Genomic DNA, 26964 nt, shown 5'->3' with positions numbered 1-26964 from the left:
CCAAGCCTCTCTGGAAACGCGGCCCCCACCTGGGGATGGGGGAGGGAAGGCTGCCCGAACTCTCGGACCCAGCTTAGAGGATGGGTTATTGGGGGAGGGGGAAGAGTTCTAAGAGCCAGTGGCTGTGGGGAGAAGTGGGGGAGGGGAGGAGCACTGAACGCATAGACACAGCTGGCGGCTTAGGGGCGGAGCTCGAACCCTCGCGGCCCGCCTGGAAGCCCGGCACAAAACCGTGGGGGTGGGGCGGGGAGGCGGAGAGTTCCCGCAGCCCAGGCAGGGGCTGGGGTGTGGAGTCCGGGCCCCTCCCCCGGCCCACCACGTTTTTTTTCCAGGTGGATTAGATTTCCAGCGGCTCGGAGAGGTCGGTGATTGGCAGTTCCCTCCGGAGCAGCCGTCCCCGCCCCCTCCCCAGCCCCGCCTCCGGCCCCCGCGCCGCGGCCCCGCCCACCACCGTCCTCCTCCTCCGCGCTGGAGTCGGGGCTCGAGTCCTGTGGCGGGTAGTTCCCGCTCTGCCTCTATGCGCCCGCCTCGGGGTCTCATTCAGAAAAAAAGAAAAAAAAAGACGGGCGGGTAGGAGGGCCGAGCGGCGGCGGAGGGGACCCGAGAGGCGGCGGCGGCGAGCCGGCCCACCAGCAGTCCGGCGGGGAGGAGGCGAGAGCCGCAGCGGCGCGTCCAGACCGGCCGCCTCCCGGGGCTCCGGGGCTGTGCTGGGAGCGAGGACGAGCTGCCTGGAGCCCGCTCCCTCTGCGGGCAGGGCGGGCTCGGCGGCCGGCGCCGGGGCTTCCCTTTGTCCGGGCGGGCGTCGCTGGAGCGAGGGCAGCGGGCGGCGGCGGCCGGGTTCCCGGGGTCGCGCTCGGCTGCCTTCCTCCTTCCCAGCCCCCCTCCCAGGTCGCCGGCGGCGGCGGCCCGCGCCAGCCCCAGCCTGCGCCCCGCTCTCGCGTCCCGGCCGAGGCGATGCCGGACCAGATCTCCGTGTCGGAATTCGTGGCTGAGACCCATGAGGATTACAAAGCTCCCACCGCCTCCAGCTTCACCACCCGCACCACCCAGTGCCGGAATACGGTGGCGGCCATCGAGGAGGTAAGGCGGCGGGCCGGGGTCCTCCCCCGGGGATGCCTGCGGCACGACCCCGGGCCGACCTGGGCGGCGGCGGCGCGGAAGCCGTCGGGAGGCCGCCTTCCTTCTCCTCCTGCTCCCCTGCCTCCCTGCCTCCCTCCCGCGGGCTCCATCGGCGCGGCTTGGATGCGCTCTGGGGACCACGGCCCGCACCCCCTCTCCCTGCCCGGCCTCCTACCAGCAGGGAGCCCTGCCTCGCCTTCCCCGCCCCGGAGCTCAGCTTTCCCCCAGGAATCGCCTTCCCGCGCGCTCGTCCAGCTAGAGAGAGGCTTGCGTTTGGACTTATCAAGACCTGGGTTCGAATTCCGACCCGGCTGCTGTTTGCTCTAGGACTTCCCTCCTCCCACGTTTCCTGGCCTTAGTTTCCTCTTCTCTAAGATGAGGGTGTACCTTTTGATGATCGCGGAGCCCCGTTCCAGTGCTTAACATCCCTGGACTCCCTGAGCTGTGCAGAAATTGGTCTCTCCCCTACCCCCCTTCTCCCCCTTCCCCCCCCCCCCCCCGCCCCAAACCCTCGCCAACCCTCTATGCTAGGGAAAAGTTTCTATTCAGAATCCAGAAGCAGCAGGGTTAATCCTGTAGGGAACAGAAGCTCTTTGTTCCCGGTGTAGGTTGGTCTTAGGAGATCTGTTTTTGATTGTTGGTTTTTTAGTCTTAAGAAATTTTTTTAATCCCATTCCTCATTCCTCATTTACCCTTTGCTTTGTTTCCGCTCCCACCGACCCAACTTTTACCCTGAACGTAACTGACCACTGCCTGTAAGGAACCTGTCTTCCTGAGCTGCTGCTTTTCCACCTTCCTGATCTTGAAGACTTGCCTGAAGCTCTTTGGTGCGGGAGCTTTGGGTTTTCCAGAAAGGGGAAGGATTTCCTAAACTTCTCTTATAATCGTCTTTGGTTTGTCATTTGTTACGTGGTTAACCATCAAGAGTTAACCACCTTGTTCTAGAGGACCCAGTTTGGGTTTGTCATTTGCTTTCCCTGCTATGAATCCCCTCCCCCATGACTCCTGAATTCTCCTTGGCTTCTCAGAATCTGGTTAGACAGGGATTGAACCTCGAATGTAAACTCAGCAGATCAGTATTAGACTGTGGGTTCCCTTGAGATCGTGGAATGTTTTTTGCTTTTTTTGTATTCCCAGCGCTGACTGGAATATAATAGTAGATGCTTAACAAATGTTAGTTGTCTTAAGGTATCGTTTGATAGAGGGGGCCATGAACACTGGGTGTCACAGAAAGTGTAGTCATACTATTTGGTGGTTATGTATCTTTATATACATTTAAAGGATGTAATATATATATATACACGCACACACACACATATACACATACAGAACAGTAGTTTAGGGAAAGAGGATCCTCAGATGGAACACTCAGAGATTCAGACTGAAAAAGACCTTAAAAATCACCAGCTAGATTAACGTTCTCATTTTGCAAGTAACTGAAGTATACTCAAGGAAAGGGGGAAATGACTTGCCATGGTCACCCAGAAAGTTAAGCAGAGTTCATGACTGAACTCCATCCAGTCCTGGTCCTCTGATTCTACAGCCAATGATCTGGAATAACTTATTTTTACATCTTCCATTACCAGTAACCAGTGTTTTACCTACCAACGGTCCTCTAGAAACTATACTGCCTTTCTTAAGTACAGAATGAACGCTGGTAAGTTAGATGTGATGTAATTGTCCTAAAGAGCACTGACACTGCAGAACTAATAACAAAATACAAAAAGTGAGGAAAGTTTTAGACTTGACTGACTTAACTTGCAAACTGGTCAGGGTTAGATTATAATTAACAGTATGAACACAGACTGCTTCTTGCTTTTTGTCTATTTACACAGCCAGTTTAATTTCCAGTCACACAAATATAGAGATCCCAAAATTCTTTGTGAAGTTTTAAATGATTAAAACTTAATCCTTTTGATTGGATACCTGTATGACCAAACCTTAAAGCTGTAACAACATACCAATAGGTGGAGTTTGTCAGTTAAAACTGCTCTGAGGCTTTGGGGACATCCTATATAATTGAATCATCTTGGAAACTACAGCTTTAGTGTTGTGACTTATAGGTATTTTAGTAAAATTTGAGGAAATAATAGTAGTTGCCAAATGGTCCTTGAGTACTCTCATTAACTCTTCTAGCTTCTTGGGCAAATCATCTGTAAAGCTGTAGACTGAATGAAGAAAGGATTTACTTAGAGTGGAGCATTTTTCTTTTTCTAAACTGAAGCAATTTTTGGCTGTTTAAATTAAGAAAAAAAACCCTTAAGACATTTGGAATTTTGGTAGGGAGCATATTTAGATGAATATTTTGTATGGAGCTGCATATTTGATTTTCAGAGGTCATTCAGTATTCCTATCCAGGATGTCCCAAAAGTCTCAGTGCAGTTTAAAGTGATAAAAACTTAAAACTGCATCAAGACTTTTGGAATATCCTGAGTAGGAACATTGAATCAACAACTTGGAAACTTCTTATTGGCATATTGCTATAGGTTTAATGTTTTGGCTTGCAGATATTTTACAAAAGTTAGTGAATAGTCAGTCCTTGAGTACCTTTAGTTCCTTCTAGGCTCTTAGGCAAACCAACTATCATTAGTGAATGAGTGAAGAAACCCAGCAGTAATTTACTGAGTGAAGTAGAGTGTTTTTCTCTTTCTAAATTGAGGTTGTTTTTGCTTTTTTAAATAAAAATACATCCATTGAAGATGTTTGATGTTCTGATAGGAAGCATATTTAGATGAACTTTTTGTGTAGAATGACATTTGATTTTAACAGGTCCTCAGAACCTCAAAGGTAATCTTACCCTGTTCTTCTTCCTTCATTCATTTTGTAGATTTGGAAACAAGCCTAGGTGAATTAAGAAACTTGCCCCAAATCGTAAGGCTAATTAGTGTCAAAGCCTTCACTAGGGGAATGTTGATTTTATTTTTTAAAGTCCAGATTGAAAAACTTCATCAGCATAAGAACTCAATGTATTAACCCTCTTCATTTGTAATTTATATTCTTAGAGATGGAGTTGTCTGTGTCGTTGAGAAGTTAAGTGATTTGCCTCTAGTCATGAGGTATTTGTGTCAGAAGTAGGCTGTGAACCCAGATTCTCCTGACTCCAAGCCTACCCTCAGTCTTGGGCATTCTGCTACCTCTCTTTCATAGGATCATAGAACCAGTGCTAGAAGGGATCTCTGAAGCTATCTAGTCAAACCCTCTCTCTTTTAACATATGAGGAAACTGCAGCTCAGGGATGTTGTGGCCAGACCGAAGTTAAACAGGTAGTAAGTGTCGAAGGTGAGATTTGAACTGAAGCCTTTGATTGCAGAGCCAGAGTTCCTTCCATTTTACCAGCCTACCACCATCTTTCCCCCAAATCTTCCCTTCCCTCCTACCTTCCCTATTGCTGTAGTGGGCAACACCATCCTCCCAGTCCTTCAGACTCATAGCCTATAGAGTCATCCTGACTCCTCACTATTTCTCACCTCCCATATCAAATCTGTTGCCAAGGACTGCCAATTTCACCTTAGCAACATAATATCTCTCAAATATGCCCCCCTTCTCTTCTCTGACAGCTACCACTCTAATACAAATCCTCGTTACCTTATGCCTTGACTATTTTAATAGTCTACTGGTGGGTCTGCCTATGTTAAATATCTTCCCACTCCAATCTGTCCTCCATTCAGTCACTAAAGTGGTTTTCCTAAAGCATAGGTCTGACCATGCCACCCTCCTATTCAGTAAACTTTAATGTCTCTCTGATGCCTCCAGGATCAAATACAGAAAGCTGTGTTTGGCATTCAAAGCTCTTCATAATCTAGTTCCCCTCCTGCCTTTCCAGTTTTCTTACACTTCACTCTCTGCCACATGTTCTTTGATCAGTGACACTGGCTTTCAGGCTGTTCTGTGAATGAGACACTCCATCTCTGGTCTCTCCTGGAATGCTCTCCTTCCTCTGGCTCTACCTCCCTGGCTTCCTTTAAGTCCTAATTAAAATCCCATCTTTTAAAGGTAACCTTCCCCAACCCCTCTTAATTTTAGTGCTTTTCCTCTCTTAATTATTTCCTATTTGTCCTGTACATAGCTTATGTTGCATGTATTTGTTTGCTTGTCTCTGTTAGATTTCCAGCTCCTTTAGGGCAGGGACGGCCTTTTGCTTTGTTTTGTATTCCAACTCTTACCAAACTGCCTAGCACACAGTAAGCCCTTAATAAATGTTTATTGACTGATCGCTTCCCTTTCTTTAAGCTTTTGAAAAATGTATCTTTAAATTTATAACTCTTCCTCCCCCCCCCCATAACTGTCATAGAAAGTCAGTGCAGTATACATTGTCATTCAGTTTGGCATACTCACGTCCAATTAATTTAAGTTCAACAGTTAAAACATCTTAAAATACAAATCTCTGTTTGAGGCATGGGTAGGAGATTACTTCTAATCTCAGCAATCAGCTGATTGCAAAGCTACTGGATTTTAACAAAAACATTTATTAAACTAAAAGCCTGCTCTAGATTTCTTGCTTTGTGTCATTTAAATATAATAATGGCTTGCTCATGCCTTTTGGTGCAGAGGTGGGGGAGCCCTCTTTCCAAAACTTAATTAGTCTTAGCTCACTTAAGTGAATCCAATGTATGAAAGACTGAATTTTACAAAATATAATGTATTATCTTTGCAAAAGGATCTTCATTATGGATTTTCTTAAGATGCCTAGTTTCTTACTAAACTAGATTCAAACCCTTATTCTGCTACTTATTAGCTGTGTAATTTATGAGCAGGTCACTTACCCTCTCTGAAGCTCCATTTCCTTATCTGTAAAGTGGAAATAAAAATGCTTATTTTACCTTGCTCCCAGGGTTGTTGTGAGCATTAAATAACATTGGGAGTGTTTTTTAAACCATAAGGTACTACATAAAGATATGTAATTATTTAAGGAATGTCATTTGCCTAGAAAATATCTTTCTCAAGTTCATTTAAAATATGGTTACACGTAAAAAAATCTGGTTCACAAACTATGGTTAGCATGGTATGCAGTCAGAGGACCTGGGTTCAAATTTGTCTCTTACTACCTATATGACTTTGTATAAATCCTTAATCTTATTGGATTTCAGTTCCTACATCTTTAAAAAGAAGAGCTTTGACTAGATTTCGGAAGTCTGTTTTTCAATCTATTATTGTTGATTGTTTAATTTTGAGTTTCAGCTCTTTCTGAGTGCATTTTTTTTTTTTGCAAAGTGAGGTATACCTGTTCTGCCTGATACAAACTGATTTAGTTTTTGTATCAGAAAAAGGCAAATGTGTTGTCATATTAGTTTAGACTTGCAGTAGGAATCAAGTTCTTATTTAGATAGTACCTCTCAGTTCTTGGTCCAATATTTAAAGAAATGACTCACAAAATCAGTAATCTAGTTTAAAACAGATTAATTTTTGTGAGTCGCTTATTTCTAGTGTAGATTCTAGATGCTCAAATCATATTAGAGCTGATAGTGTACCATTTCTGTTTTTGAAACTGTATCTTGAAGAATATTGAATTCATTAAGCTCCTGATGCAGTAGCTTGGCACTAGAAGGCTATGTGTGTTCCAGGGGACTCAAGATTTAAAAAGTAAATTAACAAACCTAATCAGATAATATAGTTACACTTAGCAAATAAAAATTTAAAGGAGGCGTAGATCAGGGTAGTTGATGATTCCTATTTGTGTATAACTAGTGAAAATTTTCTAGCCCCTATTTGTTGTTTTGTTTCAACCACCTCATTTCTTCTGCTAGAGACTGTGTGTGTGTGTGTGTGTGTGTGTGTGTGTGTGTGTATTTCATATTTTCATTTCACTTGAAATATTTCTTTGCTTTGGTGGAGCATTCTTTATGATTTTAAGTGTATAAGAGAAATTGATGCAGAATTAGTAATCAACAATGTGCTTTTTTTTAGAATAAGAAATAAACAGATAAGGGAATTAATTGAATACTTAACTTTTTTTTGGCATATTAGTCATACCATGAGTAATCGTTTGTAGAAGTCTCATTCTTTCTATTTCTCAGACCTTCTGGTCACTTTTAAGTAGTAATGTTTTCTTTGTTTAAAGTGGTGGAGAAACCTTTAAATTACATAGGTAGGTGAAGTATTTTGAAAATTTATGTTTTGCTTTAAAAAAAAACCCTCTAGTTCACCCTGACTTAAGGATTTTTATAAAAATGATGATAACTCTTAAGTATTAAAATTTAATCCACTTCCTTCCAGAACCATAATTCTCTAATATGTTGCCCTTGGTTGCCCTGGAAATCATGTTGCTGACACAAACAGAGGGTTATAACTGTAGGAAAGGAACCAGCAGCTGCGGTTCCTAAACTCCCAAGGGCCATACTGTCCTTGGGGTTTGGTTCATCCTCCTACATGTGTTAGTGGGAACCACATACACATGCTTCCTAGGGCAGTGTGATTCTTAGAAAACACCACTCACATCCAAAACACTCAACACCCCGACCTCAGGTCTCTCTAATCCATTTTCCACACCAGTTCCTGAGTAAATCTTCCTGGTTCACTAGCATTTTCCTCCACTCAGAAACCATCAGTGGCTCCCCATTGCTTACTGAATAAAGTTTGAACCCCTGCTGCTGGTATTTAAAGCCTTCTTGAATCTGGCATCAGCTTATGTGTACAGTTTTATGTTAATACCAGTTCATTATCTGTATTCTAGCCAAACTTGACTACTTTAAATCTTCCAATCTTGATCTGATTTATTCTTTCTCCATGCTTTTTCTCACATTATCTTCTTTGCTTGAAGTTGACTTTACGTTGGGCTTTCCTTTCTGTCTTTTCCAGCTGCTACCTCCTCCATGAAGCTTTCCATGGCCCTTTCAGTTGGAAGATCTTTTACTTTGAAAATTTTTATCAGATTTTGCCTGTCTGTTGCCTCATTTTCTTCTTAGTTCATTCATCAGCCATATCCCCACCCCCGTGTATGAGTATATCTTCAGAACTCTGTCCTGGATCCCTTATCTTTATATGTGTTTTCACTCTTGTTGACTCATCTGTTCCCATTTATTCAACCAGCATTTCTTTTTTTTTTTTAAAAATATATATTAGTTTTATTTATTTTTAGTGTTCTACCATCACTACCATAAAACTCAGATTTTTTTCCCCCTACCTCCCCCCCCCCCACTCCCCTCCGTCCCCGAGATGGCATACAATTCTATATAGGACCTACACATACGTTCCTATTGAATACATTTTCACTATAGTCATGCTGTTTAGAAGAACTAAAATAAATGGGAGAAATCATATAACAAACCAAAACATAATACACACACACAAAAATGATCTGCTACATTCTGCGATTGAATTCCATAGTTCTTTCTCTGGACGTGGAAGGCATTTTGCCTTAGAAGACCATTTCAACCAGAATTTCTTTACAGATGTCTCCCAAATCTACAGCCCTCATCACTTTCTTGAGCTCCAGTCTTACCTTTCCAACTGCCTGCTTGACATGTCCACCTGGAAGTTCCATGGGCATCTCAAATTTAATATATTCCCCAACAGAACTCATTTTTACCCCAATCCCATTCCTTTCCTATTTTATCTATTTTTATCAAGTTCACTCCCATTTTTTCAACTGAAGCTTTTATTCTAATTAATTCTAAGACTTACCCTTCTACTTTTTATTTTCACTCACCTCTTCCCCCATACAAATTGCCAAGACTTCTTGATTCTACCTTCTCAACAATTCTTGCATCTATTGCAACAATGCAACTACTCTAGTCCAGTGCTCATCACCTCCACTCTAGTCTACTGGTCTCTTTGCATTCAATTTTCACCCTTTCCAATCCATCCTCTACACAGTGGCTAAGTTGATATTCCTGAAACACAGGTCTGATTATGTTATACTTCTGATCAAGAAGCTTTAATGTCTCCTCATTGCCTTTAGGTTAAAAAACTCAAACTCCTTCATTTGATATTTAAATCCCTTTATACTATAGCTAAGGTCACCTTGGTGGTACCATGGATAGAGCACTAAGCTCAGAGTTGGGAAGATTGGAGTTGAGAATTTGACCTCAGATACATACTAGCTGTATGACCCTGGGCAAATCACTTAACTCCTATTTGTCTCAGTCCTTCATCTGTAAAATGGGGGCGCAATGAAGATGAAAATGGCAAACCACTCCAGTATCTTTGTCCAGAAAACCCCATGGACAAAAGTTGAACATGAATGAATGAGTGAACAATCACAACAACAATAATATAGCCCTCACCTATCTTTCTAGGCTGATGAAATATCACTACCTTCTCTCTTTCATGCTTTGTCCTCCAGTCAAACTGGCCAACTTGATGTTCATTATGCATGACTTCCCATCTCCCCTCATCTTTCTTGGCATAAGCTGTTTCTTTCCCCTTACATCCTTCCTTACATCTGCTTCTTTGAACCCCTAGCTCCCATCATGGCGTACCTCAATGTCAACTCCTACAATGTCAGCAGAACTACAAAGTAGTTCTTTCCCACCCCATCACTGTGTATTTTTTTCTTCATATATAATCTGCTTATTTATCTGTCAATGTAGGATTCCTCCAAAGAATATTGGTTCCTTGAGGACAGAGACTGTCACTTGGGCATTTTTTTTATATCTAGTGCCTAACACAATGCAGGACACATGTGCATAATAAATTGGTTGATTGATTGCCTCTATCATATTGTACTGTCTTTTCCTACCCGTGTGTGTATATTGTGGTATTGGAAGGGTCCTTAGACAGCATTGAGCCCAACCCAGGCATGAGTGAGAAGCTCTTAGGCAGTATGACCCAGCAAGTGATCCAAGGTCTTTCTAATCTCCATTTGTAATTCTCTGGTGAGGGAAATCACTTCATTCCCAAGGCAAACCATTCTGCTTTTGGACAAATCTAATTTCCACACATCAAGCTAAGATCTGCCTTTTCACAGCTTCTTCCTAGTGCTCCTACTTAGATCCTCTGAGACAAAAGGAGAACAGGATGAATCCCTATACACATGACAACCCTTTGGATAAAGGAAGCTTTTATGTCCCTTCTAACTTTTCTCTAAGCTAAACATCCCTTGTTCCTTCAACAGATATTTTTATGATACGGTTTCTCGTTCTCTCATCATTCTAGTTGTTTCTCTCAAGACACGATCTAGCTTGTCAATGTCTTTCCTAAATGATGGTACTTAGAACTCAACATAGTTTTTCAAATGTTTTCATAGGTCAGATCACAGAGGAATTATTGCCTTCTTTGTCTGGACATTGCTTTTTATAATGAGGCCTGATATTTCATTAGCTTTTAAAATTATCTTGTCACACAGGATTTGTTTTGAATTTGTAGCTCAGTAGAATCCCCAAATTATTTTCACTTGAACTTTGTAGTCATACCTCCCTCATTCTACATTTGTTTAGTAAAGTTTTTGTATCCAAATGTATAACTTTATGTTTCTTCCTGTTACAATATTCATTCCATTGCTCTAACTATTAAAATCTTTTTGAGTTATGACATTCTCCTTCAATGGTTATATATACTTCTTAGCTTCATGTCATCGTAAATTTGATAAACCATGTTGTCCATTCCTTTAGCCAAATCAGTAATTAAAAGATTAAATAGCATTAGATCCTCAGAAATATCTATGGGTCACTGAGAGAGATATCCCATCAAATTGATATTGACCTGGCTTAATGACAGCTCTTTAGATGGTAAGCTTCTTGAGAACAGAGAATATGTCATTCTTTTATTCTTAGAATCTTAAAATTTAGAGCTGGAAGAGACCTTAGGGAATATTTAATTAATTTTTACAGATAAGGGAAGAGGATCAGAGGGGACCAAAAATTCCTAGACCTAGAGCTGGAAGGGACAGGAGGTCAACTGTCTACTTTTACAATTGAAGAGTCTCAAGGAAGTGAAATGATATTTCTCAAGGTCACAAAAGTGGTAAATAACAGAATTGTTAACAGAAAACAGATATTCTTTCCACTATAACAGAGTGCCTTCTGGTGAGAAGCATTAGGGGTTTAGTGGCTACAGAGTACCAGGAAGATCTGAGTTCTAGTCTTTTTTCTGACCCAGACTATCTAGGTAAGTTTCAGTGAGGGTGCTTTCTTTACCTGGGAGTTTCTTAAATATACTAGGGAACTCAAATAGCCAAGTTAGGATTTTAACAAAGCCAATGTTCTTTTCACTTCCACCACATTACCTTATATCCTCTGAGTCTAGCGCAGTGTTACAAAGTAGGCAGTAAACACAATTGTTGAATTGTTGAATCCTCTCCTCAGTGCATCACTGTTCATTCCCACTAAGTCTGAAAAGAAAGCAAGTAATCTATGTTGAACAAAGTCATCTCTTGATTGCTTCATTTGAAAGGCTAGCCTGCTTACCTTGTTTAATCTTGATTTTAGAGAGTTTAATTCTTTTGAGTTTCTTTCTCTGCTTTTCCCTTTGTGAATTTTTGTTCTCCTTTTTCTTTGTGATATTCACATCAGACACCAAAAGTGCTGTATGGCAACTATTAAAAGACACCAGGCCTTGCTCCTTATCCAGCCTTCTCAGAATGCCAGCAGGGGATCCTGGTCAGTATGGAGCCACCAGTGTCACTCATCCTGCCAAGCACCTCTTCTTTCAGAATTGGTTCATGGGGCCCAAAGGATGGCTCTGCAAAAGCTGAGGCCAGTTCTGTCTAGTGCCTGTTAATAGAAAGGACTATTCCAACCTGATGCTAGACTTTATCCCATAGTGGGAATTTGACTAGTGTTGTCATATGCTGAATGGGTTACCACAAATGATATATGGGACCTTTGAGACACCAATAGAGTTGGCCTCGACATACACTATACCTGCTAGCTCTTACTGTTTAAGTTCTCTAAACTCAACTTCCATAAAGCTCTTCTTGATTCAAAAAGAAGGGTCAGTTCACCTTGCCGTAGTTCAACAATATGGACTCTCTTCTTTCCTTATGCATTTTATATGATGTATCCCCTTCAAATGAACTGTAAGTGTTTATCCAGATTGTTCTGTTGTACTAGAGTTTTACTGTACCACGAACTATTGGGAATAAATGAGCAATAAGCAGGAGGTTTTACTGAGATGTTTATTATTTTGGTATTTACTCTAAGTAGAGGTTCTAAACCTTTTTTTGTGTCATGAATCCTTTTGGAAGTTTGATGGAGCCCATGGAGCCTCCCACCTTTTTTCACCCAAAATCATTTTTGGTGTGTTTTTTTTGGGGGGGAGGAGGAAAGGGACAAGGAGACTGTGTCTCCAGTGCTATAAGTGTGGTGGCCATTCATGGGCCCAATCCTAATGCTGATTCACATGGAAACTTTAACATGCTGTGTTTTTCTGACCTAAGCCCATCCTTAGGCAGCCTGGTGACCCCTCCTATTCCTGGGTGCTCCTTGATTTGAGGATAGACTTATTGTGGATGCAGATCAGCTTTAGCCCTATTGCAACTCAGATTTCCCAAACTCAAGCAATTCACTAGCCTCAGCATTCCCAGTAGTGGGGACCATAGGCTTATGCCACCACACTTGACTAATGTTGTATATATTTCCCCCCAATTATATGTTAAAACATTTTTAAATATTTGTGTTTTTTTTTAAAGTTTTAAGTTCCAAATTCTATCCTTCCCTCTTCTCCCCCCATCCCTGAGATGGTAAGCCGTTAGATATAGGTGCAGTCATGTAAAACATTTCCATATTAGTCATTTTGTACAAGGGGGACTTGAATAACAGAAAAAGAATGAAAGAAAGAAAGTGAAAAATAGCATTTTTCAGTCTGTATGTAACCAATATAAGTTTGTCTCTGGAGGCAGATAGTATGCTTCATCATTAGGCCTTTGGGATTGTCTTAGATCATTGTATAGGACTAAATGAATAAATAAAATGTATAAGATTTCAAGGAAACCAATTATATTGAAATTGTTATTAAAAACAGCTTATAGACCCCAGGTTAAAAACCTTTGTTCTGAAGGAAATTGACTTATAGTGTGGCGTTAAGCTAATTACTGCACTTTCTTGGTGTTCACTTTGTATGCATCTGCCTAGGTGTCCTTTTAGATACTAATGACATATTTATATGGCACTTTATGGTTTCTGAGTACTCGACATGTATTATCTAAATTGATCCTTGAAGTAACCCTGTGAGGTAGGTAATAAGAATATGATTAGTCTCACTCTGTGGATGAGGAAACAACTTTAGACAGATAAAGTAGCTTGGCCAAATTCCTCAGAGGGAGAACAATTTTAATAGATTCTTTAAGGAATCAGGAGCTCTTTGGAAGTCATTACTAGCTTTTTGCAATGATTGATGTAGAGAAGTAGAGAAGCAGTGGTATGGTAGAACGGGTCCTACACTAAGAGTAAAAGTGGGAGTTTCCAATCCTAGCTCTCTTAACTGTGGTGTCTTGAAAATCACACTAGATCTTAACTGCCAAAAAAAGAAGGTTGGAACAGATAACATTTAAGGCCCCTTTTAATCCTATTTTATGAGAATAAGATTCTAAAGGATTCTTTTTGTAACTAAGCCTCATAATGATCCTCTTGCTCCTCGCATGAGCCAGGTTGGAGGTTCTGTACCTTGGAGATTTGAGAAGTCCTAGAAAGGAAGTTGGCTCCAGAAAGGAGTACTGCCCTGTTGTAGAGGAGAGATACGATGGAGATAGTAGTAAAGGTAACTGAGGGTCGCTGCTAGTGTGTGATAATTTCCATTCTTATGTACTTCATAAACAACAGAAGTTTTTTGGTTCTTGTTGACTCCTTGCTATTTTCAATGATAAGCTAGTACTTTTATATCTTATGCATAGGGAGTAAGTGACCCTGCTTGAGTTGACTTATTAGTTGGTTAGACTAGTATCAAACTCAAATAAAAATGGGAGGTCACTAATCTGTTAGGTAAGGTGACATATTACTTGGTTTAAAAATATTGTACATGATTTTTATTTATTTTGTTAGCTATTTACTTAAAATATTAAAGCATATGTAAATTTTTATTCATTTTGTTAGCTATTTCTCAATTTTATTTTAATAAGGTTCCATTCAGGTGTTTGACACCTGTGTTAGACTATTGAGTTGACTTGTACTTTGTTTTAATTTATTTTCTTCTCCTATGCTGTGTTCTTTTCCTTGGTATTTCATGTTGCTGGCCTCAAATCTGGATAGTATCTTGTATTACACGAGTTTCTCAGATTTAATTGTATCTTTAAATTCAACAGTATAACACAAAAATATTTATTTAGCATCAGCTATGTGTGCAGAGCACTGTGCTAGGTGGGGTGTGTATGTATTTGTATGTGGAGAGGTGAAGGGTGGGCATTAAGAGCTGATAGAAGATATAGCCCCTGCCCTCAAGAAGATATATAAAGAAAATGCGATGGAGTTAGAAGAGTGCTGGATTTGGGATCAAAAGGGATCACATTTTGAATTTTGCTTTTGATACTAGCTGTGTGACCTTGGAGAAAGTCATTTAACCTCTGAACCTCAGTTTCCTTAGTTGTAAACTTTGGATAATACCTCTAGAACTTAACCTCATAGGGTTGAGTTCTTATGAGGATAAAATGAGACAATGTATGTATAATGCCATAAAAACTCAATTATGATGATAATTGTGTTTCCACATCTATGTTTCTCCTTTCATATAGGGAAGATATGACCCTACTTGAGTTAGGTGGGTCTTTGTGGGTCCTTTGTGTTTGGAATGTTGCTTTAATGTCATAGTTGTCTGAACTGCCAAATACATGGACACTAGTTCCTCTCCACAGTTTATAACCCCATTCGATCTGTTCTCCTTACTCTGGGAGCCAGTTTATTGCTTACTTCCAGAGGCAGAAAGCCATCCAGTTTGGGGTTACTTGCAGCATGAGCTCTCTGCCATCTTTGCTTCCTGGTAAGTCTGTCTGCCTTGGGAATTGGTGCTTCAGGCCATTCTTGTTTGTCCTGTATTTTCTTTAACCATGCTATTTCTTTTTTTCCCTCTGGGCTATTGAGACGGCTTTCCTTGACCCATTTTCACTATCCCCTTTCATGTACACAGATAGTCATTGAATTTAACTAAAATCTTGGCTGGCTGCCTGATGTCCAAACCATATAATAAAGCCATCTTTCCATTGAATGTTGAGAATAGCTTTTCTAGAGATGAATTTGTAAATAAACCCAGACTATGGAAATTCTCTATTGTTTGTGTAATGGCTCCCATTGTTTTTTATATCCTGGGCTGTCTGGACCTAATGCAACTTTGCCAAACTTTTGTGGCTTCTAAAAAGAAATGAGAGCAGCTTTACAGATCAAAAAATGCTTGCACTTGATCAGCGGGACTTGAGGTCAGGAAACCAGGTTTTATGCCATTAGAACTTAGAATTTCAAGCTGAAAGGGACTTTGAGATCATCTAGAATAGGAGTTCCTGATCTTTTTTGTGTCATAGACCCTTTTGGCATGATGAAGCCCATCATCTCAGAAAGATGTTTTTAAAGGCAAAAAATAAAATTCACAGGAAACCAATTATAGTGAAATACAGTTATCAAAATATTTTTATAAAGAACCCATGAAACTTCTTCATTTTACAGATGAGGAGAGTGAGCTCCAGAGGAGAAGTGGTTGGCTGATTTGCTTAAGATCACACAAGTAGGAAATTGCAGGACTGGCATTCAGACTCAGTTCTTCTGACTCCAAATTTATTACATTTCCTATTACATCATGTGATCCCTCATGCGTTTACAATTTATTAGCTTTGTGATCTTTAACCGTTGTCAGCCTTAGTTTTCTCATCTATTATTTGGTGAAACTCCCTGCCCTCTCCACTTTCCTGGGTTTTTGTGAAGATTAAGTCAGAAAAAGTATGTGCAGGGCTTTGTGAAATATAAGGTACTATACAGATGTAAGTGAATATTATTAAGTGATTTCTTGATATAGTTTTTTTCCTTCCAAAATAAAGTAATTAAATTTCTTATCTTATGCAATAACACTTTAACATTAAAAATATATAGTTAATACACCTTTAACTCACAATATGCTCTTCTATTTCTGTAGACATTTTAAAATATCATTTGTCACTGAGTTCACCAGATTTTGAAAAATATTATTTAATTCTTCATCATGAAATCAGAGCTTTGATACACTTTTAAGGTAGCTCATCCTTGCAGTTTCTCTGTTGTACTGGTTAAATATGGAAGTGTTCTGATTAGATGAGTTTTCTTGGTGTTTATACCTGGCCTTGGGAGTCTGCTTCCTGGCTATTATGCCTTTTTAGCATTGTGCTCACATGAAAAAGTGATACATGATCTTTCACTTGTAAGTGAGTTTTTTCAGGTTAAAGTTATCAGACTCTCATTCTGGAATAGTCTCTAGCACTATCAAAGACATTCAGTAAATGCCTTTCTGTCTTTTGTGTGCAATATGAAGCAACTTAAATAGACTTGTTCTTGCTATCTCAGAACCTTCAGTGAGACAGATGTCATAGGCCCTGACAGATGCATAAAAGGCACAAGAATAGTACAGGTAATGAGGAAGGACAAAAGTGTTTACACTGTGTCATTGTATTTTGTGTCACAGCCTACAAAAGATGAATCACACATGTTACAAATTTATTTAGGTAGTTTAGATATAAGGGAAAATTGATTTGGACAGTTAATCTCTCTGCTCCAAAATCCCTCCCCAGTACTTTGTAATATGGAGATGACCTTGAAATCTTGAAGTTTATGTTAGTGGAGTGCAAGTTTTAAACTGTCCTGCCAATCCAGAAAGACCTTGAGAGTGGTCTAGCCCCCTACTTCTTTGTCCTTGTTCAGTTCAATTCAATAACTATGTATTAAGCAGCTTTTATGTGCCAGACACTGTGCTAAGACTGGGGATTTTCGTTTTTTTTGTTCAGTCATTTCTAGTTGTTTCCAACTCTTTGTGATCCCATTTGGGGTTTTCTCGGCAAAGATACTGGAATGGTTTGCTACTTCCTTCTCCAGGTCATGTTACAGATGAGGAAACTGAGGCAAACAGGGTTAAGTGACTTGCCCAAGGTCACACTATACAAAATTTAAAATGAAACATTCCCTACATTCCATTGGGGAAATATATTGTGCATAAATAAATCAAGGTAATATAAAGGAAGAAGGAAAGCAATAACAAGTAGGAGGATCTGAGAAGCTAATTGGAACAGGTGTCACCTGAACCTTGAAGAAGAAAACCATTCCAGGTGGAGATATGAAATTGAGTTCCCTAACGGTAAATTTTATGTAAATGCATGGAGGATGAAGATGGAATGTTAGATTTGGCTAGGGCATTGTTTGAAAAACAGCAATGTGAGATAAGCCTGGGAAGGTAGTTTGGTGCTATTATAGAGGTCATAAAAAACCAGGCTTGAAAATTTATATTTTATTGCATAGGTATCAGGCAATGGAGAGTCCATGAAAGTATTGAGTAGTGGAATAATGTGGTCAGGCCTGTGCCTTAGGAAGATTATCATGGTAGCTTTTTGGAGGCGAAATTGGTAAGAGAAGAGACTGGAAGCTAGGAAACCAATTGGAAATATTATCTACTATCATTAGCTATTAGAGTAAGCATAGTTCAGGTAGAAGGTGATGAAGGATAGTTGTCATGTGAGCACAACGAAAGGGATAGTTAAGAGAAATGATGTGATGGTAGAATAGACTGAACCAGTCACCTAATTGTATATAGAATGTGAGGGAAGGATAATGAGGGAGGAAGATAAAAAGTTAAGTTTTGGATATGTTGAATTTGAGATATTAATGAGACTTCCCTACAGAGATGAGATGTTCAACAGGCAATGTGCAATGTGGGGCTGTAGTTAAGCAAGATCAGAGCCAGATATTTAGACTTGGGAGGCATCTGGATAGAGGGGACAATCGAACTTTAGGGAACTCATGAAATCATCATGGGAGAGAAGTTAGAGTGAATAGAATGTGTGCTTGTCCGTCGCTGCCGAAGAAGACCATGCTATCAGAGAAATAATGACATGACTTGCACTTCACTTTGTTTTGAGTGAGGGAGGGCTGTACAGGTCACCAGCCTCACTTTTCCTCCAGAGCCATCTGAATGCAGTGACCAAATATTCATCAGGGTGACTGGAGATGACCCAAGATGAGGCAATTGGGGTTAAGTGACTTGCCTGAGTTCACACAGCTAGTGAGTGTCAAGTGCCTGAGGTAAGATTTGAACCCAGGTCCTCCTGACTCCTGCACTAGTTCTCTATCCACTGCACTACCCAGCTGCCCCTAGAGTGAATAGAAGGAGAAGAGGGTAGAAGGTCTAGCAAATGAGAAAGTTCAGACATGTTGGAGGATTATCAGAAAAAAGCATTGTTATAGAAGTCAAGGGAAAACAACAGGATTCAAAACTACAGAGATTAAAGAGGATGAGGATTGTGGAAAACTGGTTGAATTAAATAGTAAGAAATCATTAGTAAATTTGGAGAGAACAATTTAAATTGAGTTATCATGCCAAAAGTTTGATTATAAAAGGTTGAAGTAAATGGGTAGCAAGGAATTGGAAGCAGATAGAGTAGACAACTCTTAGAGAAATGTAAAATGATCTCTTAAGTGGATACCAGAGTGAAATGAAGGCTACTTGTTTTTAAGGATGGGGAAGACCTTAATATTTGTAGGCAGCAGGAAAGGAGTTAGTAGATTAGAAGGAGGAGGAATAGAGAGATTGAAAAGATGTGAAGAGGTTGAAGCAGGCTCCTAGAGGACATAGAGATGACTTAGACTTGGCAAAGGGAATTGTGATCTGATTTTCCCATATTGGAGCAAAAGAGAACAGGATAAGAGCAAATGTGGAGGGGTTTTTAGGTGTATATTAGGGAAGAATTAGGTATAATGGTTGAAAATTGGCAGGTTGTGAACAGTGGTGGGGCAAAGGATTGAAGAATAGGGGAATGGCACATAATTAGTTTTATGGTGTCATAAGAGAGAGGGAAGTGAGGCCAGAATAGGGGTCACATATTTAGAGAACAGGGAGGAACTAAGGTTATAATAAACATTAAAATAAATTTAGGAAGAGTAAGGCAAAGGGAGAGATAGGATAGGAAATCATGATGATATAGTGGAATCCTCAATTAACCTGACTGCCACTTTCCTAAGTGCTATGAGGGTATAGTTATTGAGATGGTGAGGCATACTATATGTCTCATAACTTGTTTTCTCTCTAAACATGGGAGCTATGAGAGTGGGCATACAGAAGGATGATGTTGGGGAGGGGGAGACCAGTAAGTCCTTGAGGGCTCGACTGAGGTCAAACATGACACCAACTGGTTATTTTTCCCCCAGGTTATACCCAGAAGATATTCCACTTGTGGAATTTGCCCTGGATTCTAGCTTGACTGGGGATCTGGTTCAAGCTGAGTGGTTCTAGGCTTATTGGCCCTGATCTGAGCAGAATAATTCAATATATTTTTGGTTAGTCATATGGGGAGGACAATGGAGCAACAACATTTCTTTTTGCAAATATGGCCACATGGTAGTTTATAAAGGAGCCCAACTCTCTTACTTTGACTCTAACAGTGATCTGAAGTGAGCATCAAATTGAACAATGACAAAAAATACAAAGAGAACTTAATTAAGTTCTTTAATCCAACCCAGAACTGCAGAAAAAGAAATCTAGAAGCTGTGAGACTCAGACCTATTGTTGCAGGTTCTTGGCATTACCCTAATGGGGAAAGCCCCAGTGAGTTCAGAGGCTGCCAAGCATCCTGATGAAGGAAACATCATGGAGTACAGAAACTATCCAGTCCCCTGATCAAGGTCACTGGGAAATGAGATGGAAGCAACAGTGACCTATCTGGGGAAACCCCAGGAGGAGATGAAACATCACTGTAATGTTAATGGGAGTTAAAAGATCTTCCCATGCCCACTAATAGACCTCAGGAGGCTTGTTTTATAGGAAGGCCCACACCTTTTGTTAATTTCTAATGAGGCACTGGGTTTTGATGCCCTCCAGCTCTGAAAAGTGTATATATACTCTAAGTTGAGTTTTGGCTTTGGGGGCATACTCTTTGGAAGAAGGTTCATGTGCTCATTAGCCATTAAGGAGCCCTCCCCTCACCAAACTTTGAAAACCCAGATATTGGTGTTTTTTTCTCTGCTTATGTATGTATGTAAAGGTCAGACAGTTGGATCTGTCTGTTGATCTGTGATGTATGTATTGCTTATGGTCAGACAGAAGCCCTGTCTGTTGGTCTTTATTTCTTGTATTTTCTCTGTTGGTATATGTGATTAAAGAAGATTGTTAACCCCTCAAAAGTTACTTTCCTTTTAGAAAAGCAGATCTCAGAACCTGTGCTAGCAGGCCTTCCTTGGATGTGTGTCAGGGTGCTTGATGCTGCAATCACCTAGCACCCTGATTGAGAAAACCTATTGGTGTAGAGATTATCCAGCATCCTAATGAAGAAAGCTCCAGGTAGTACAGACAATTCAGACCCTAATCAAGGTAGCCACAAGGAGGCAGATCCCAGTGCTCTGATCTGGGAAACCTCAGGGAGGGACAATAGACCACCCAGTGACCTAGGTTAGAGATAACCAATTATAGTTCTGATTGGGGATACTAAAGCCTGTCATTCTCTGAGCACTGACTTTTTGAATACCTTGTGTTAAAATAAAAAGAATGAAAAAGTAGAAAATATAAGGTTTTTCCTTTTCCCAAAAAACATTGACAACTGACCTGGAAGGAAAACTGCAAGAGTCCGCAAATCATTGGTCTGCCTCTGAACCATGACCAAAAGGAAAGCCTTATGTATCGTATTTTAAGAAATCATAAATAAAAACTGGCAAGATCTATTAAAACTAAAGGGCAAATGGAAAATAGAGACTCCAACAGTTACCTCTTGAAAGAGTCCCTCGATTAAAAACTGATAGTAATTTGATAGCCAAACATTCATGCCTTCCAGGGCAAAGGGAAAAAAAAATATTACGAGTAGCCAGAAAAAGAGAATTCAAGTACCAAGGAGCCACCATCAGGATCACATAAAAGCTTGACAATTGCCACATAAAGGAGATTCAATATTTGAGTTTAACTTGTCATAAAACTCACAGCTTTCAGCCAAGAATACCTTAACTTACAAAGCTCTTGGAGGGTGGGGGTGTAGGGGTGGAGAAGGAATGAACCTTTAATGGAAGAGGACTTTGAAATAAGCATTCTTGAAGAAATACCAGAGCTGGGTAGAAATATTGAAATTCTAACTAACACAAGAGATGTGAGAAAAATAGAAGAGTAAAAATATTTGATCAGACCCTTGAATTTCTTCAGTGTTCATAAAGGGAGTTATGTAAGAGGACATGGAGGGTAGATCTATTCTACTTGTTAGTCACAAGAGAGAAAAGAAAAGTGAGGGGGAAAGGAATATACTAGAGAAGAAGGGAGAACTTATTTTTCATAATTGGGTACATGAACAGAAGATTGTGCAAACATGGAGAAAGGGGTGAGGGAATGAGTAAGCTGCACGTGAACCTCACTCTTATTTGAATGGGCAAAGGAAAGTTGAATACATACACATTTAAACACACACAAAGAATGTGATATAGAAATACACTAAACTCAACAGAAAAGCAGGTGGTGACAATGAGAGGTGAGAAGGAGATTCAGAAGAGAGAGTAGTATTGGGGAGGAACAGCTACAAATAAAACAAATTTCAAATTTTGAAGATTTGATTTTGAAGGGGCAGAATTAAAAGGGAAAAAAATAAAAGGATAAGAACTAATGATCCCCAGAGTCTGGCCAAGAAGAAGAAGTGAGGAGGAGTGGTGAAAATGAAGCAAATTACTGCAATTTTAAATCACTAGCATCAATCATATACTCCTTTTTTCACCACTGTAGTTCTCTGTATAAAGGTGGTGGTGGTAGAGCAGGAGTCAAAAAAAAAAAGAAAAATTACAAGATGATATGATACATATATAATTAACATTTATAACCATTAATGTAAATGGGATAAACTTGCCATAAAATGAAGTGGCATGGTACACTTGATTAGAAAGTAGAACCCAATAATGTTACAAGAAATACACTTGGAACACAGACTTTAAAGAAAGGGCTGGAGTAGGATTTGTTATGTCTCAAACTCAAAAAAGTAGAGGGTAACAGTCATGATCTCAGATAAGATGACAGTAAAAGTAGATGGTTAAAAAAGATTAACAGGGAAACTACATAGTGCTTCAAGGTATCACTGACAATGCACATAGTGCCATGATAATAGATGAGTACCAATATAGCACTGCCCCAAATGACATTGTATTTAAGTACTTATGGAAAAGTTAATTGAATTACAGGGACAAACAGATGGCAAAACTGTAATAGTTAGGGGTATTAGGGTATCGCCTTTCAGACCTAGTCATATATTAAAAAGAAAGAAAGAACGTAAGGATTTTAATAGAATTTAAGAAAAGTTAGATATAATTAGTGTTTGGAGATTACTGAATGGGAATTGAAAAGAATATATTTATTTCTTAGTCATATATGGACTCTACAAAAATTGACCTTGTACTAGGGCATAAAAAATCTGGCAAAGAAATGCATAGAGATAGAAATTTTAACTATATCCTCTATTGACCACAACCCAATAAAAATTACAGTCAGTAAAGGACCTTTGGGGAAAAAAATCAAGCTTTAGTGGAGAGTAAGTAATTTAATCTGAAGGAATTAATGGGTCAAAGAATGAATCATAGAAGCAGTAGATAATTTTATCAAAGAAAATGACAACAATGAGCCAATATGCCAAAACTTTTGGGATGCAGTCAAGGCAGTCCTTAGGTGAAAATTTATATCGCTATATACTTTCATCTATAAAATAGAGAAAAAACAGATTAAACTAGTTAGGCAGCTAAAAAAAATTAGAAAACCAACATGTCAAAAGACTCCAACTAAACATAAAAATAGAAACTCTGAGAAGTCAAGGAGGATGTTAATAACACTGAAATTTTTTAAAAGTTGAAATAGTAAATATAATAGGAGCTTTGTAAAAAAAAACTAAAAATAAACTAGTGGCCAGTGTGGTTAAGAAAGGGTGAGAAGAAAACCAAATTGCCAGTCTCAAAAAAAAATTTTGTTTACAATAAATGCAGAAAAAAATAACTAGAAATTATTTTGCACATAATGCCATCATAATAAATAATGAAGGAATTTTTACAGAAATATAAATCCCTTAAATTGACAGAACAAGAAATAGATAATTCAAAAGACCCAGTCTTGGAAAAAGAAATTGAATAAGACATAAATGTATTCCCAAAGGAAAAAATCTCGGGAACAGATGAATTTACAAGTGAATTCTATCAGATATAAAATGAACAATTAATGTTATTTACTGCATAGGCCATTTGCTACATAAAATGATGAGTTCTTGCGGAATTCTTTCTATGACACAAACATGGTGTTGGAAGGACAAACATGATCAAGGAGAAACAAAACAGAGAAAGAAAACTATAGATCAGTATCCCTAGTCGATATTAATAGAAAAATATTAAATATTAACAGAGACTAAAGCAATACCTTAAAAAGATTGTATGTGGTTCAGTTTATATCTGCCATATTGGGTTAATTTAATATTAATAAAACTATAAATATAACAGAACACATTGATAAATAAAAACAATAAAGATCACAAAGTTATATCAACAGATGCAGAAAAAGTCTTGACATTATAGCACACATTTCTGTTAAAAACAATAGAGAAAGAATAAGACTAAATGGACTACTTCTTAATATGGCAAATAATATCTAACTAAAACCCAGAGCAGAATTATATGTAATGGAGAGAAAAACTAGATCCCTTTTTAGTAAGATCCAAGAGTAAGGCAGGGATGTCCATTTTCACTATTATTATTTGAAATTATTTCACAAATGGTAGTGATTGTTACAAGAAAAAGAAATTGTGTAAGTAAATATAGGAAAAAAGAAAGCAAAATTAATGCTTTTTTTGCAGATGATATGATGGTCTACTTAGAGATTAAACTGATGCTAATTGAAAAATAAATTGTGCAAAATATCAGGAAATTAAGCAAACCCACATAAATCATCATCTTTTGGGTACATTATTAATAAAACCCAGAAGGAAAAGATAGAATGAGAAATTCCATTCAGATAGCTATAGAATGTGTGAAATATTTGGGAATATTTTATTCCCTACCAAGACACTTATATGAATCTATCTTCATATATTTATACTTATATTCATATGTTTATATGAATCCAACTACAGGAATTCTTGATAGAAATAGAGACAGACTTTAATAATATAAGAGATATTATTGTCCATGGTTGGACCAGGCCACTATAATAAAAATGACAGTGCTACCCGTATTTACTTAGGGGAGAGACAAAGATTCTCTAGTGGTCCATATCACAAACTATGATACAAACTTGCCAGGCCTAGAGGCCTGAGGGCTACCCGAGTCTTCTTACCTTACCTCTCGCAGGTCTTCGGCTGGCCAAACCGGATAATCGTATGAGAGAAGAGACTTTACGGAGTCGAACAAGAGTTAGGCTTTTATTCAGGGTCCTGGTTACAAGTGCAGGGGAATTCTTCCTTAGGAGGGAGCGAGGAATCTCCCAAGGAGGCAGAGATCTTACAATAAGAGATTGGAAGCAGAAGTGTAAGTGGGGAGAGAGGGGGAGGGAAGAGCGAAGAGAGGGAAAGAGAGGAGAGGCCTTCTGTTGGTCAGGGCCCCTCCCGAGCTAAGCGCGCTTTCAGGCTTTCCTGATCCTAATTAAGCTCTCCAGCCGCATAGTTTGCACCTGAATACCGTGCCTGTTAGATAACAATAGGTGTGCCCAGATCCGGGACAGTCTCGAGGTCGGGAAGAGCTCTCTCCCATCACATTTCTCATGGGAAGAGGCGGAAATACACGAGATAGCTCGGTTCACCTCGATTCCCAGCCGTTTCCTGGGGGGCCTCGTGAGAACTCTAAGATTTAGAAGTTCCCACCTTTACCCGCCTGAGACTGTCCACATGGAATTGAGCTTCCATCCCCAGCACAAACTAGTAATCATCAAAATAATTTGGTAATAACTTAAAAATAGAAAAAATGATCAGTGGAACAGATTCAGCATATTACATACAGAAGCAAATGAAATTAACAGTACCATAAATCCAGAAACTCCATCTATTAAATGCTCACAATTTGGCTAAAACTTCTGGGGAAACTGGAAGGCAGTTTAGTTCAGTTTAGACTAAGTGCTCACACCATATTCCAAGATAACATTCTATTGGATACATGACCTAGATATAAAAGATCACATAATAAACTTTTTAGAGAAGCAAAAAGGGGGAAAAAAAACCTTTTGCAACAATGTATAGAGGAAGAGTTGATGACTGGACAGGGAATAGAGAGGATCGTAGAAGAAAAAATGGACAATTTTGATTATATAAAATAGAACCATCTTTGCCCAAACAAAATAATTGTAGTTTAAATTAGAAGAGAAACTATTAAGTAAGAAAAAAATCTTTGCAGTAACTTTCTCTGATAAAAGTCTGATATCCAAGCTACACAAGGAAATGTTTCATCCTTACCCTCCCCAGGAGATACTTTGTGAAAGGATATGTATAGATAGTTCTCAAAGAATTTTTTTTTCCTTTGTGGAGAAGTATTTTGGAGGGAGAGGGTAACTTGTGATAGTGTTGTGCTCCCCCCCCCTCCCAACATAAACAAAGAGGGTCATTGAAGCATTTTTTTAAAATGTCCAGAAAACAGAAAGAAGTTCAGAGGGAAACAGCAGCACATCTTTTAAAGTTAACATGTTGCTTTTATTATTTTTTTAAAGTGGCACACATAGAGACTCATACCTCTTTTTCTGTCCTTCTGATTTTGGGGTATGTATTTCTCCCTGTGAAATAGGCTTCATAATACTTGTATTCCCACTCAGATAGATATTATGAGGAGCGGATGAAATATTTATGTGAAGGCCTTTGTCAACTTTAAAACACCATAAAAATGACAGTTATTTTTCTTATTGTTACCCTTATTCTTGAGAATAAATCCCTACATGGGGTAAAATTGAGATTGAAGGAGGGGAAAAAATTACATTCAAAGTCATATCCTCAAATATAGGGACTAAACATGTTGTAGCATCATTGAAAAAGAAACTTAAACTCTTAAGACAGCACCAAGAGGTTAAATGTGATTTGCTCAGTATCACAATCAGTATGGCTTTGTCCCCAGTGCTATCCATTGTATCATGCATGCCTAGCCCCAGACAAGCTGAAAATGTGAGCAAAATGACAAAATTCCATAAGGACCTAAAAGCTAAAGTGAGGAAGGAACTCCTACTAAGTTTCTGTGACATCCAAGGGTTCTAACCTAATCAATATTGAGAGATCTTTGTCCTGCACTTCTATCCATCAGCAGCAAGAACTGGACTCCAACTTAGGTGCATACTTTTGTTGGTTTCTTGATTGGTTAAGAAGCCCTCCATTATTTCAAGTGGAAATGTCTCCTGATTTAATTTAAACCAATCTCCTCTTCTTAGGTTTTCAGCCAGTAAAGAGAACAGCTATTGGATTTGCTTGCTTGGTCCTCTTTAGAGTATAAGGATAAGGGGAAATGATCACAACGGTAATCAGAATGCTGAGATATTGCCTGGCAAGCTGGCTAAAGATCGTAGTTGTCACATGGGAGACATTTAGCCAATCAGTAACCATCCCTTTTCTTTTCTCTTTAACAATAGAAATCATAACAAAACATTGTCTGCTCGTTGAAGCGCCTGCCTTATGTCTAATTCTCTGATTCCATAGGTGCAGGAGTCTGTTCTACTCTTGACATGCCTCAGTGTTAGGTACCTAGCCTTTGTCTTTCACTTCAAATACTGCTGTCTTATTTTTCTTATCCAGATGTTAGCTTGATGTTTCATTGTCTTTGCAAATGGGCACAGGATTGTCCCACGAGTCCCCAGAAA

At 39.3% G+C, this 26964-nt stretch overlaps 1 protein-coding gene across 2 annotated transcripts in view; it reads left to right on the top strand.

Moving 5' to 3' along the window:
- Window positions 1-449: 449 nt before the first annotated feature.
- The window catches only part of ASAP2 (ArfGAP with SH3 domain, ankyrin repeat and PH domain 2), a 273963-nt gene continuing 247448 nt past the window's right edge, over window positions 450-26964 (top strand). For both annotated transcript variants that reach the window (XM_072634272.1, XM_072634274.1), the window contains exon 1: window positions 450-1080. In XM_072634272.1, the coding sequence (XP_072490373.1) occupies window positions 955-1080 (126 nt within the window). In that variant the 5' untranslated portion in view covers window positions 450-954. The remainder of the gene's footprint in view (window positions 1081-26964) is intronic.

This window comes from Notamacropus eugenii, chromosome 1, assembly GCF_028372415.1.
Source record: "Notamacropus eugenii isolate mMacEug1 chromosome 1, mMacEug1.pri_v2, whole genome shotgun sequence".
NCBI classification, from domain to species: Eukaryota; Metazoa; Chordata; class Mammalia; order Diprotodontia; family Macropodidae; genus Notamacropus; species Notamacropus eugenii.
This window is presented reverse-complemented; position numbering and strand designations above follow the sequence as displayed.